General features: G+C 40.9%; 1 protein-coding gene across 4 annotated transcripts in view; it reads left to right on the forward strand.

The window, feature by feature from the left end:
* DPY19L3 (dpy-19 like C-mannosyltransferase 3) overlaps positions 1–14,575 on the forward strand; it is a 76,824-nt gene that overhangs the window by 17,809 nt on the left and 44,440 nt on the right. For 2 of the 4 annotated variants that reach the window (XM_027044892.2, XM_027044895.2), the window contains exon 4: positions 9,005–9,095. The exons of 1 other annotated variant lie outside the window; for it this stretch is intronic. In XM_027044892.2, coding sequence (XP_026900693.1) covers positions 9,005–9,095 — 91 coding nt within the window. Of the gene's footprint in view, positions 1–9,004; positions 9,096–9,302; positions 9,392–14,575 lie in introns of all 4 variants that reach the window. One more of the 4 variants, XM_053211121.1, reaches the window with a different exon arrangement.

Consider the following 14,575-nt stretch of genomic DNA (forward strand, 5'->3'; position numbering starts at 1 on the left):
AGGGATCTTTAGCTTCAGAAAGGGCGTCTGCCAAAAATCCAACAGCTAACATCATATTTAATGGTGATAAATCAAAAGTTTTCCCCCTAAGATTAGGAACAAGACAAGAATGTCTGCTCTAGCCGTTTCTATTCAGCACTATACTAGAGGCCCTAATCAGGGAAATCGGGCAAGAAAATGAAACAAAAGACCTCCAAATTGGAAAGGAAGAAGTAAAACTGGCTCCGTAGAAAACATGATCTTCTATATAGAACCCACTAAAAAAAACTATTAGAACTAATAAATGAGTTTATCCAGGTTGCAGGATACAAGATCAATACACAAAAGCTAATTGTATTTTTATACAGTAGCAATGCGCGAACCAAAATTAAATTAACAAGAGTTTCTTTTAGCAACAAGATAATAAGATACTTAGGAATAAATTGAACAAAAGAAGTATAAAATTTAAACCATGTTCATGAATTGGAAGACAAGATTGTTAAGATAGCAATACGCCCCAAGTTGGTGTACAGATTTGACAGATCCCTCTCAAAATGGGATCTTTTTGCAGAAATTGACAAGCTGACCCTAACATTTATATGGAAACTGAAAGGACCCAGAATAGCCAAAGCAGTTTTGAAAAAAAAAAAAAAAGTTAGAAGACTCACAACAATAATCAAGACAGTGTGGGACTGGCATTAGGGTAGACGAAATAGCATTGAGAGTCCAGAAATAAACCATTACATTTATGACCAATTGATTTTCAACAAAGATGCCAAGACAATTAAATGAAGAAAGAATAGTCTTTGCAACAAGTGATCTGAGGACAAATGGATATTCATGTGTAAAATAAGGAAATTGGACCCCTTCCTCGTACACACACACAGATTAACTCAAAGTGGGTCAGAGACCTAAATGTAACTCTGAAGCTTCTAAGAGCACACTGTACACCCTGTATGTTGGCCAATTTGATGGTAAATTATATTTAAAAAAGTAAAATGCAAAGAAAACATGAATAAGTCATCATGGCTTTGGGTTAGGCTCGGCCATCCTAGATACACCAAAAGCACAAGTGACTAAAGGAAAGGAAAAATAGTTACATTGGACTTCTTCAGCATTAGAAAGTTTTGTGCCCCAAAGCATACAATCAAAACGAAAAGACACCACTCAGGGAGAAAATATTTACAGATCATATGCCTGATAAGGGATCTGAATCTGGAATATAGAGAGAACTATAACAATTCAATAATAAAAACACAGCCCAATTTTTTTTTTTATGAAAAAAGGACTTGAATAGACATTTTTCAAAAGATGATATACAAATGGCTAAAAAAGCACATGCAAAAAAGATGCTCAACATCATTAGCCTGTCAGGAAGTTCTACTCAAACCCACAATGAGATAACACTTCACATCCACTGGCAGGGCCGTAATAAGAAGACATGTAATAACAAGTGTTGACAAGGATGTGGAGAAATTGGAATGTTTTACAGTGCTGATTGGAATGTAAAATGATGCAACCACTTTGGTAAGCAGTCTAGCAACCCTCAAACAGTGAAACAGTTCTCAAATAATCTTAGCCGTCCCATTCCTAAGGAAATACCCAAGAAAAAGGAAAACATACCCACACAAAAACTTGTACATGAATACTCATAGCAGCGTTTTTCATAATGGCCCAAAGAGGAAACAACCTCAGTGTCCACTAAGGGAGGAATGGGTAAGTAAAATGTGCTACATCCATACAATGGAATATTATTTGGCGATTTTGCAATGAGTGATACATGCCGCAGCATTAGAGGAGCCTTGAAAACATGCCGAACGAATGAAATCAGGCCCAGAGGACCACATATTGTATCATTTCATTTTACGGACTGTCCCGGAGAAGCCAACCTAAAGAGATAGAAAGTAGATTAGTGTTGCCCAGTGCTACAAAGCATGGGGGATTTGTAGGGTGATGACTCCGAGTGGTGATTCTTTTTAGGGGTAATGAAATGGTCTAAAATTGATTGTAGTGATGCACGTATAACTTTGTGAGTACAGTAAAAGCCATTGAATTGTACACTTTAAATGGGTGAATTGTATGGTGTGTGAATTCTGTCTTGGTAAAACTTAAAAAAATAGATGCATCCTTTTTTTTTAATATAGCATGAATACATTTCAGACCAGATGCTAAGACCTTCCCCATTAGGGAAACACTAGAACAGTGCTATCTATCTAGCAGAACTTTCTGTGATGATGAAAAGTTCTTCATGCTGTATTACTAACACTCTAGCCGTTAGCCATTTGTGTTCAAAAACTGAGAAACTGAATTTTTAGTTTTAATTAAATTTAAGTAGGCGCATGTGGCTAGAGGCATATCCCAAGCCAAAGCTGTCTGTTAGTACTATTGTTTAACATTGCTTTGGAGGTACCAGCAATATAAACAGGAGAAGTAAAAAGTATAAAAATTGGAAAGGAGGAGGTAAAATTACTTGTAGGTCATGTCATTATATACCTGGAAACCACAAGAGAATCTGAAAAATTATTACAAGCAATAAGAAAACTCAGTAGCAGGGACTAAATACACATTTAAATATACAGAAACCAAAATATTTTATTTTAAAACTTGTCAGATTAAAAAAAAAATTTAATGCTTTTATTTATTCTTGAGACAGAGACAGAGCATGAGCAGGGAAGGGGCAGAGAGAGAGGGAGACAGAATCCAAAGCAGGCTGTGGGCTCTGAGCTGTCCACATAGAGCCCGACGTGGGGCTTGAACTCGTGGACCGCAAGATCATGACCTGAGCTGAAGTCGGATGCTCAACCGACTGAGCCACCCAGGCGCCCCCAAATTTGTCAGTTTTTAAAAGTGCTGCCTGGCAGTCCTGTTACACTTCCTTTGTCCATTAACCCCCCAGCTCTCCTAGACGACCGTTCTAACCTGTTGTTCCCTCCTTTTCCCCCCAGACCTTCCCCAGGGTTACATTGCTTCCTGTTTCACTGTGGAGGGGAACCCACTGCCCTCCTGCGTCCTCTGGCTGGGGTTCTGTCAGGTGAACTGACAAAAGACAGATTAACAAGAGAAAAGCGTACAAATTTACTTAAGACAAGTTTTACGTGACACTAGAACCTTCATAAGGAAATGAAGATGTGAGGAAATGGTTAAACCTGAGCGTTTTAATACTAGATTTGACAAAGAGTAGAACGTGGAAAATATCATAGGAAGAAAAGGGGCTGAACTTAGTTAGCAAAGCCTGTTTGTTCAGATTCCTCTCCATGCCCCTCCACCTTCGGAGATAAGGATTTCTTTTCCTCCGGGTAGAGGGAGTGCACCTTTCACAAGACAGTCTTAGGACCTGCTTCAGGGGACCAGGGAGAGGCAGAGAGCCTTCCTGCACCTGCCATTTCTCACATTCCTTCAGCTTAAGATACTCAGTAAGTCAAGGTGCATTGGAGGTAGCATTTCGGGAACCCTGTCGACTGAGGAAGGAGGAGCAAGCTGAAGAGACCTCCCACGTGCTTCAGCCCCACATCTGCCTGGATCTGTGCCCGTGTGCACCGACTTGTCACCCTGTGGGTGGCATCTGCTCCCCTGCCTTCGGCCAAGTTACATCCCTCTGGCAGTTGAGTCTCCCCTGCCTTCTCCCGTCCTGGGGTCGGGAAGGCTCTTCTGTCCCCATCTTCTCTTTCAGCTACTACTGTCTGTTGTTCTGCTCACCTTAACACCCAAACACACCCAGAAAGTGTGCAGTCCCACAGTCTCTCTTCCTCTCTTCTTAATCTCTATCTTGAGCCCACCCCAGGCAGGCTTCAGCCATGGCACTGCTCTCTAAAAGTTCCTGGTGTTCAGTTTAGTGGTCATGTCTCAGTCCTCATTTTTCCTGGACTCCAGGACGCAGGTTCTCCTGGATTTACTCCTCCCTCTCTGGGTGGTTCTTTGGCTCCTTCACAGGCTACCCCTCAGCCTTCTGACCTCTTGTTGGCAGAGAATCCAGGGCTCATCTCTGTACTTTTCTGTCCATTTGTCATTTCTAAGAACAATCTTACCTATAGCTTTAAATACCATCTCTACGCTCATGGCCCCCGAATGTCTGTCCCCTGCTCATACCTTCCCCTGAACTCCAGACTTGTATATACAGCCGCCTGCTTGACCACCTGAGTTGGGATGTCCAACAGGCATTTCGAACTTAACAAGTCCACATCAAACGCCTGACTGTACCTGCCCTCAGGTGTTTCTCCTGACACCTCCATCTCTGTACATTGCAGCTTCGTCCTCCGGTGGCTCGGGGCTCCTGCCCTTGAACAGTCCTGGTTCTCTCAAGTGAAGCCCTGTCCGTTTCCCTTTAACAATGTGTAGAATGTGATCACCTCTCACAACCCATATCCCCACCGGGATTATTACAGCAGCTCAGAGCCCTTCACAGTCCAGCTCATCAGGTCTGAAACCACACTCCTGACCTCCTTCACCTCCCCACGCACACACCTAGCTCAGAGTACAAGCCTGGAGTCCTAATTAGCTAGCAGGACTGGGTGTCCAGCCCCATGTTATTTCACACCACTCTGCCTTACCGCCCCCGACCTTCCTTGGTCCCTCCACCTCAAACCACACTGCCTTCCTCATTGTTCTTCAAGGTGTACATGAGCTGTCCTGTGCGACCCACAGGCTCTCCTCCACATGGCTCACTGCCCCACCTCTTCAGATCTCTGTTCAGTAGTCACTTCATCGGTGCAGCCTTCCCCACCCAACTGCAAGATCACAACACCCGACCCCTCGCCATCCCCCTCTTCTGCTTTTTATATTTTACACGTTTATTTGTTCTCCCTCTGTTCTAGATCATAAATTCCATGAAGACAAAGATTTGCGTCTCCTTTGTTCCCTGCTGAATCTCAGCAAGAGAACGCTTGTCACTTTTTGGTCAGTAGCTGTTTGTTGAATGAATGAATGAATGAATGAATGAATGAATGAGGAAGATAGAGGAAAAAGAGACCAATTAGAAATCCAGAATCCAGTGGGAGCTGGTTTAATAGTTCAGGCAGGGGCACCTGGGTGGCCCTGTCAGTTGGGCGTTCTACTCTTGATTTCAGCTCAGGTCATGATCTCATTGTTTGTGGGAAGGAACCCCACATCAGGCTCTGCAATGACAGCACGGAGCCTGCTTGGGATTCTCTCCCTCTTTCTCTGACTCTCTCCCTCGTGTGTGTGCTCGCTCTTTCTCTCTTAAACATTTAAAAAAAATAGTGCAGGCAAAAGGCTCTTCATCCCTTCTAATTGATACCTTTCCTTCAATAGTCATTTTCCTTACAAAAATGCATTATTCTTTCTCATTGAAACCTAAACCCCTTGGGGTCGAGGACTAAAGTTTTGTACCTTTGTTTCCCCAGCAAAGAAATGTTCAGTGATAAGGAAAAATAATTCTCATTTAGCTAAAAAACCCCTCATGTCACTCAATTTTTACCAGTTTTTTTCAGTCTTTTCTTATGCTAATATTTTCCACTGTTATTCTCATATTCATTTGATGTTACAGAATTTGCATATCTTCCCACTGAATACTCTCACTCAGCAAGGACTCTCTAGAATATGTAGAGTTAACTAGCCAAGTGGTAAGTCCAGTGGTACCAAGAGTGGTGGATGCTTCTGTGTGAGCCCGGTGGGTGCCGGGGGTGCAGGGGGGTGTGCTGTCAGCAGTAGCCCAGCCTGTCCCCAGCCTGCCCCCACACGAAGCTCTCAGCCCTAGGGCAAGATCATTCCACTCTGACAGATGGACAGGGGGCTCACCAGACAATGAACAGAGTACATGCCTTAAGAATGTCTGCTAAGGGCTTGGTTCCCATACGAGACTTCAAGAACAGCTGTCTTATCGTGAGCTACTGTTTCTTGGTGAGATGATTTGTTACCTGCTCCTGAAACAGACTGCATTCGTAAAGTTAGTCTTTCCGTGGCTTCCCCACCACCAGCAGCCTACTCAGTTTGGACACAGTTTTTGTAAACAAAAGTTATTTACATGAAGAGTCTTAAAAACTAACGGGAGGTTTCCTTTGGCAGATGTGGTGTCATTTGCCTAAAAGGCGCTGTTACATTTTGTGTGTTTCTAGGGGACCCAGATCACTCACTGTGAGCAGTCATTGTTTTAATGCTTTTTCCTTTTAGTATTTTTGTCAAATTACTATATAAACTACTATTAAATGGTTTTCGTTGTACAGCTCCTTAAAAATAACACCGCTTTTGTCTGTTTCTTTCTGTCATTATCTCCAGAAGAAATGTTTTCATTCTCCCGACATCACTTTCCCTGTGGAACTGATGGAAATGAAAATATGAAGTATTTGTTCATGTTGCATTCTTTAGAGGGTAACTTCTATTGGTGTACATTTTCATTGGCACAGTCCACCAGGCAAAGTGTAAATTGCTGTAAAACTGGAAAAGTGTTTGAATGAGTAAAGCAGATGTTCTCTTAGCATGAAGCAGATGTAAAGCTTGCAAGTATCTGTCTCATGAAGTATAGCATTTGGTTCCATACAGCTGGTGCCAAGATTGCCAATTAATCATGTGTGAATGCTTTTTTACTAATTAGGACCCCCTCTGTTCCTTACGCTTTCTGGGTGTATTAAAGAGAGGGGTGGGGCACAAAAGCTTTCTACCTTTGTACCTGGAGTGGTGGGTTTTTTCTGTTTTTCCATCTTTATGAAGTCACTCTTCCTGTATTCTTGAGCCATGTTGCATATAAAGCCCCCTCCACGTGAGTGATTGATCTGCTCTCCAGTTTGATTTGGGGATGTAGGTTTGACGTTAAGAGTATTCCATTGAAGACAGCCGTGCTTTGAACACTGAAAGGCAGCTGGAGAGAAGAAACTGAATGTAGTTAAACTTTGTGGGTTTTTTCCCTGATATGCATGAACAAAAGCTAACATTTGCTCAGTTAACATCAATTCACAGCCTCTATGGCTACTTGACCTAGTAGGAGTGTGAACATTGTAGAAACAGGCGATACCAGTTTAGTTTTGTGTTATGAAAAGCAATAGAGCAGTTTTTCTCAAGAATTAAAGATGAACAGATTAACATGACTGCTAAGAATCGCCTTTACTGCTATGAAAGATAACAACACAAATCAGTAGCAAATGCAGAAGCTAAAAGAGCTCCATCACATATTGTCCTTTTTATAAAGCGAGGGTGCCAATGAAAGTGAATTTCAGAACCCGCCTGGTCCTTGTTTTCCATGTTTGATTTCCCCAAGATAAATTTGTTTTCTACAGAAGGAAGCCCAGTAAATAAGGTTTGCTACTCCACCCTCCTCTTGTTTTTTATTTTTTTATTTTTTTAATGTTTATTTATTTTTGAGAGAGAGAGAGAGAGACAGCATGAGTGGGGGGAGGGGTGGGAAGAGAGGGAGACACAGAATTCGAAGCAGGCTCCAGGCTCTGAGCTGTCAGCACACAGCCTGACGTGGGGCTCGAACTACCGCGACATCATGACCTGAGCCGAAGTCGGACGCTCAACCGACTGAGCCACCCAGGCGCCCCTCCTCTTGTTTTTTTAAAGAAGGGTTAACAATGATAAAACATAAGTTTGTTTCTGAAGGTCAATAATTGGACATTTATACTCGGATAACTGAGTACTTATTCAATGCTTTATTCATGAATCAATTTATATATTTTTTAAGGATAGGAGAAATATTTAAAGGGTAGAAGGAGTACATTAAATAATTTCAGGTCTGAAGATAAATAGCTTGGGTGGCTCTTTTCATGAGATGTTTATTATGATTTGAAAAATAGTTAGAGATAGGGGAAAACAAAGATGTATTAGAAGCAGCTTATCCTCTAGAACATACCATGTTTCGTGTTTATCATCTTCCCCCAATAAAATTGGGTTTGTGGAATAGGGATCTGTTGCAGTAGGAAGCACATAGATGGAAATACATTTCAGACAGTGTGTGCCAGATTGCAGGACCTGGCTCTTTGAACGTTGGTGTAAGAGAATCTATAATGACATAAGTTGTAATTTTCATTCACTTACACTGTTTTTTACATATATGAACTACAGTATCTAAGAATAGTAATATGACTAGTCCAGAATGTCTTCCCCATCCTCCTTACCAGTTGCCTCCGTATTTTGTTAATTTAAATTTTAAATTTCTTGATGGCACCTTACAACCAAATTGACTAATAGGTATCACTTTAAATTTTCAGTTTTACAAAACTGAATATTTCTTGTATCTGTTTCCCTACAAGAGTGTCTTTCCACCAAGGTTATATTTGTCAAACTGAAATTCACATGTAAAAGGTCTGTCTCATTTTACTAAGAGTACCTTATGTTCTTAGAATAAAAAGAAAATTATTAATCTTACATAATACTGTTAGCTTTTAGGTAGGTGTCTAACGCAATTATAGTTCTTTTCACTTGGGAGATTTTTTTATACTGTCCCTATTTTGATTCTAATATTAAATAAGAATTGGTGGTATGGTTTTGTTTTGTTTTGTTTTAAGTTTTAATTTGTGTGAAATAAAAGAAAAACCTTAACTCTGAAACATCAGTGCAGATGGAATCAGTTGTCTCCATGTTTTAAAATGGTTTGTTATGGGGGTACCTGGGTGGCTCCGTCGGTTAAGCATCTGACTTCAGCTCAGGTCGTGGTCTCACGGTTTGTGAGTTCAAGCCCCGCGTGGGGCTCTGTGCTAACAGCTCAGAGCCTGGAGCCTGCTTCAGATTCTGAGTCTCCCTCTCTCTGCCCCTCCGCCACTTGTGCTCTGTCTCTGAAAAATAAATAAATGTTAAAAAAAATTTTTAATGGTTTGTTATGGAAAATTTAAACATCCACAAAGGCAGAGAGAATTGTATAATAAACTCCTGTAATACATGCCCAGCTTCAACAATCATCAGCCTTCTATTGTTCTTGTTTGCCAAAATTTCTTAAGATTATATTTTGAGAGGTTTTGTATGTTTGTTTGTTTGTTTTCCTTTTAAGTTGTAGTACTGGATCCCGTTTCTACAGTGACGATAGATTTAAAAAAACAAACTAGGTCATGTAAACCCAGTAGACCTCACTTTATTTCAGGAAGTGGAGCGAGAGATCTCATTCAGAACAGAATGTGGACTGTATTACTCCTACTACAAGCAAATGCTGCAGGCTCCGACCCTCATGCAAGGTAATTACAGCTGATGACTTTAGTGGGATCTGCTTCACCCCTTCCGCTATTTCCGCCAAACATACTTTTGCACTAAAGCATTTAGAATGCTTTATAGAACTTGTGTAGCTTTTCTGTGAACTTGAGTAGTTTTTCCCTGCCAACATCATCAGTGTTTGGCTCTGGAAGCAGTTATATGCCTACTTAACGTAACTCTCCTCTCCTCAGCTCTACTCCATCTCTGAATTCATCTGTTTCTGATTTCCTGGTTTTGCTGCTGGTTTTTCTCCCGATCATTTTGGAAAAAGTCTTCGCAGGTGAAGGAGTAGTGTCTAAAAACAGGAAGCGTTTTGGTAATGCAGACAAAAATTACAGTTGTCCTTGTCTCCAGTGTTCCCATTCAGTCCCTTACCTTGCAGTTGCCTTTTCCCACATTTTCACTGTTTGCAAGTGGTTTAGAGCCCATACCCGTTACCTATACTCCATCTAATAGAACCCCAAAAAGGATCTCTCCTACTTAATCTGTGTTTGGTATGCTCCACCTGACAGATGTGCTCCAAATGCATATTTGGACATTTGCTAGGTTTTACTTGGATTCAGATAGATTTTTGGCAAGAATTCTTCACAGGTGATGTTTTGTACTTCTCCTAATTTTATTACAGTGGGAGACATGAAATGTTATCTTTCTTTTTGTGCCATAAATATAACCAGTTGGTTCCTATGCAATAAAGCTAATTACCCATCAGCCTTTCACTGAGTGGTGTTAGCAGCCACTGATGCTCACTGCCTATACCCACTATTTCAGGAGTTAACAAAAGTGACATTCTGCATTCCTCTTGTATTTGTTAGCTGGAACTCTGTTACTTAAGAAACCTCTTCCTCATCAACTATTTGGTGACCCTGAGGTACGGTTTATACAAAAAGGCAGGCTAAGTGCTGATTTTCTTTCCCCATACAGTTGATCTTCGTTATTCATAGAGTCCATATTTCCAAACTCACGCACTAACACGTATTTGTGACCCCAGAATCAGTATTTGTGGTGCTTTTGCAGTCATTTGCAGGCTTGTGCAGAGCAGCGAAAAATTTTCATCACCTGATGGGCACGTTCCCAGCTGAGGTCCAACAAGGTGGAGCCCTGCTGTTGTGTTCAGCTCTCATACTACAGCGTCCTGTTCACAGTCCACCTGGGGCCATGTTTTTTGCATTTTTGTGCTTTTTGTTGGTGATTTTGTGGTTTAAAATGGCCCCCAGCGTAGTGCTAAATCACTGTCTGGAGTTCCTGAGTGCAAGCAGGCTGTGAAGAAGGCACACTGAGAAAACACGTTTGTCAGATAAGCTTTGTTCAGTTATGAGTTAGATACTGTTGGCCATGTGTTCAATGTTAATGAATTGCTAGTATACGTTAAAGAACACGTCTTTAAACAGAAACACGTAAATCAAGGTGATATGTCGATCACTTGATGACCAGAGGCTCATAAGAACATAACCCTGTATTTCCTACAGGGCTCAGTATTGCTAATTCAGTTTTCACTGCAACTTAATAGAATGTGACTACTGAGAAAAATGAGTCAGTGAGTTCTCAAAGTTGTGATTTGCTTTCTCTAGCATCCTCTAAAGTGGTGGTTCTTATGGAGGGTCAGTTGTGTCCCTAGGAGACATCTGAAACATGCAGATACATTTTTGGTTGTGACAGCTGGGGTAGATTGGGAAGATCGTGCTACTGGAATGGACGGAACTGCGACAGATATTGCTAAACATCCTACAATGTCCCTAGAACAAAGAATTATCAGTCCCCAACTGTCAAAATACCAATAGTGTTAAAGTTCAGAGTTGCTCTTAAAGGTAAATATGAGTATTTTCTATCACCACAAACTCATTGGTTCCTCTGTTTCGTTTCGTCTAAGTCATTTGTTAAGATCTTCCTTCTAGAAAATTCCAAACATATAAAAGGGTAGAGAGACTCCTCTGATGGATTTCCACCTGTCTGTCACCAGCTACCACAGTTACCAACTCATGACCAATCTTGTCTCCTCTCTACCCGCCATCTTCAGGCTGGATTATTTTGGAAAAACCCCAAGACGTCATATTCCGCATTTGTAAATATATCAGTGTATTTCTTTAAAGGGTGGCAACCCCTTTCATAAGTATTACCATGTTACCATTATCACACTTGTGATATCCCAATTGTTATTGGGAAATTTCTTACTATCAAATACCCAGTCAGTGTTCTCATTTTCCTGATTGTCTTGCAGATTTTTAATACAGTTTTTGAGATCCAAATAAAGTCCACACATTGCAGTCATTTGCTCTGTCTCCTTGTTTCCTTTAATCTGTAGGTTTCTTTCCATCTTTTTTTCTTGTAATTTTTTGTTGAAACCCCAGGTTCATTTGTCTGATAGTTTTTCACTTTCTGGATATTGCAGGAGCCCCGTGGTGTCATTTCATGATTCTCTGTTGCCTGTGTCTCTTATGAATTGGTAGTTGGGTCTGGAGGCGTGCTCAGGTCTAGGTTCTGTCAAACACGTGGTGCCCACTTCCACAGTGGGGCACATAATGTGCACCATCTCTTTTAGGGTTTAGACTGATCCAATACTTACTAAGTTCTCATTTAGCCTTTCCTCTGATGGGTTAGCACCATTGGTGACCATTACCTAAAGCCGTTAACTTCATAAGGACAGTAATATTTGAATTCTATAATTCCTTCCGTCATTATCAGAGGGAATTCATCTCTAGAGAACAATGATTTCTCATCAACTGTTTGGTAACTCAGAATTTCAGTTCCTAAAGAAAAGGTTGGATTGCTCCTTTCCTGTGTTTTAGCATGAGTTGCCCTCTTGCATCCGCTAAAGGTTTTGCCTTTTATATATCATCAGAAAGCATGGGTTTTTAACATCTTTGATGTGTTTCGATCTTTTGCATTATTCTTCTTACTTAAATTGTCCAATCTTTGGTCAGCGGGATGCCCTTCAGATTGGCTGCTGTCTTTTTGACATGATTCCAGGAGTCGTTGAAAACTCCCTCGCTTTTTGGCATGACAAGATATTTCTTATCCACTTTGTGTATCTCCACCCTGACCTAGGATCCACCATTTCTCCAAGGAACCCGGTTCTCTTTAGTGGCTATTTAGAGCCCACAGTTTGGATGGATGGTAGGGATACTTTTTACTACTAGATTGGTCCTTGTTTCCAGTCCTTTTTAGTGAGAAGAGGCAGGAGATGTGAATTTTTTTTCCTAGAAGAAAATAGGAATATAGTTATTTTCAGTTCAAAGTTAGTATAACAGGGTTTTTACTTTTTTTGATTTTATATTTGTATCTCTTCTTAAGTTGAAAATTTTGGTTTCTTACAATATTAACATTATCATTTAGCTGTTGTGTACAACTGTGCATATACACACAGTGTGTATACACACACACACACACACACACACACACACACACACAACAATACTTTCAGTGCAGTAGTAATTATGTTGCTTCTAATATGATTACCTGAAAACAATTCAGGCTGTCTTCATAGTTCTTTTTGTCCTTAAGATAAAACCAACTACGTGTGTATGTCTGTGTGTGTATATATATACAATTTTTTTTCACGTTCCTCTGTCATTGGAAAGAGTTCTTTCTGTGTGACCAAGCCACCAACTTAATAGGTTTGTTTTATATTTCTTTTGTTTTTTCCAGGAATGTTTTGTAAAAAAATTTTAGTTTGGTTTTTTATACTTCTAAAAAAAGTTTATTTTACATGGTTCCAAAGTCAAACAGTAAAACAGGGAGCATTCAGGGAGGTGTCCTTTCCCCCTCCCCCGCCCCTTCCATCTTATTTCCTTCTACACTCTTTAAGTAACCATTTTTTTTAGATTTTGTTTTATTCTTCTACTATCAGTATTTTTCCCCTAGTCTCAGTATTTTTAATATAAACAAATACTTTATATATTCATATATCTCCTTTATTACTGTATATACTGTTCTCCTTTTTTTGCTTTTTTATTTGTCAAAAATCTTGATCACGCTATAATACAACATGAAGATACTCCTAATTCTTTTTGTAATTGCATAGTACTCCGTTTGTGTGGATAACCATAGTTTATTCAGGTAGCTTTCTTGTCTTCATCTGCTCAGGCTGCCATAACAAAATACCATGGACTGGGTGGCTTAAAAAAACTAATTTAGCTTCCTAGAGTTCTGGAAGCAGGAAGTCTGAGGTTAGAGTTCCAATCCTGGTTCTGGTGAAGAGTCTCTTCTTGGCTTGCGGTTAGCCACCTCTCGCTGCACCCTCACGTGGAAGACAGAGACAGAGAGCCAGCTCTGGTGTCTCTTCCCACAAGGTCACTAGTCCCGTCACGAGGGCCCCACTGTCATGACCTTGTCTAACCCTAATTACCTCCCAAAGGCCACACCTCCAAATACCATCACGTTAGGGGTTAGGGCTTCAGCTTATGAGTTCTGGTGGGACACAGACAGTCTGTAGCACGCCTCTGTTAGTCTGGCAAGACTGCCATGACAGACCAGGTGGCTTAAACAACACAAATTGATTTTCTCTCAGGTCTGAAGGCTGAAGTCCAAGATCAAGGTACTGCCAGGGTTGGTTTCTGGTAAAGCCTCTCTTCCTGGCTTGTAGATGGCCACCTTCTTGCCGTGTCCTCACTTGGCCTTTCCCCTGTATGTGTGCACAGAGAAAGCAAAAGAGCTCTCTCTTGTCTGTTCCTCTTCTGAGGACACCAGTCCTATCATATTATGGCCCTATCTTTATGACGTCTCTTAACCTTCATTACCTCCTTATAGACCCTATCCAAATACGCATTGGGATTGGGCCTTAATACAGAAATTTGGAGGGATACAGTTCAGTTCAGAACACCTCCTGCTGATGGACATCTGGTTGCTTCTGATCTTTTGCTTTTAAAGAGGGCACTGCAGGAATGATCTGAGGCCTGTGTTCTTTTGTGTTTTTGCCAGTCTGTCTTTAGGACTGATTTCTAGGCCAGATCAAAAGGTAAACGCACACGTAATTTTGCTTGGTGGTGCTAAAATTGTTTTCCCGACTGTAGCGTATGAGAGACCTTACTTCCTTAGAACCACACTGAGTATGTCGTCAGACTTCTTTTTTTAAGTTTTTTTTTTGAGAAAGAGCGTGCCGGGGAGGGGGAGAGAGAGCCGGAGAGAGAGAATCCCAAACAGGACCCAGTGCAGGGCTCCATCTCTCGAATCATGAGATCAGGACCTGAGCCGAGATCAAGAGTCAGACGCTTAAAACGACTGAGCCACCCAGGTTCCCCTGTTGTCAGACTGAATTTTTTTTCCAAGCTGATAGGTGAGAAATGGTATCTCAGTGTAGTGTTAATTTGCACTTACAGTAGGAGCAAGGTTGAGCATCTTTTCATATGTGTAAGGACTATATGCATATTTTCTTCTATGAACGATCTCTTCATGCCTTCTATTACTTACTCAGCTTGGTTGCAGTGGTATATGACCTCGATATAGCCATAGAATTCTGCAACAACAGGTT

The sequence above is a fragment of the Acinonyx jubatus genome, chromosome E2 (assembly GCF_027475565.1).
Source record: "Acinonyx jubatus isolate Ajub_Pintada_27869175 chromosome E2, VMU_Ajub_asm_v1.0, whole genome shotgun sequence".
Classification (NCBI taxonomy): domain Eukaryota; kingdom Metazoa; phylum Chordata; class Mammalia; order Carnivora; family Felidae; genus Acinonyx; species Acinonyx jubatus.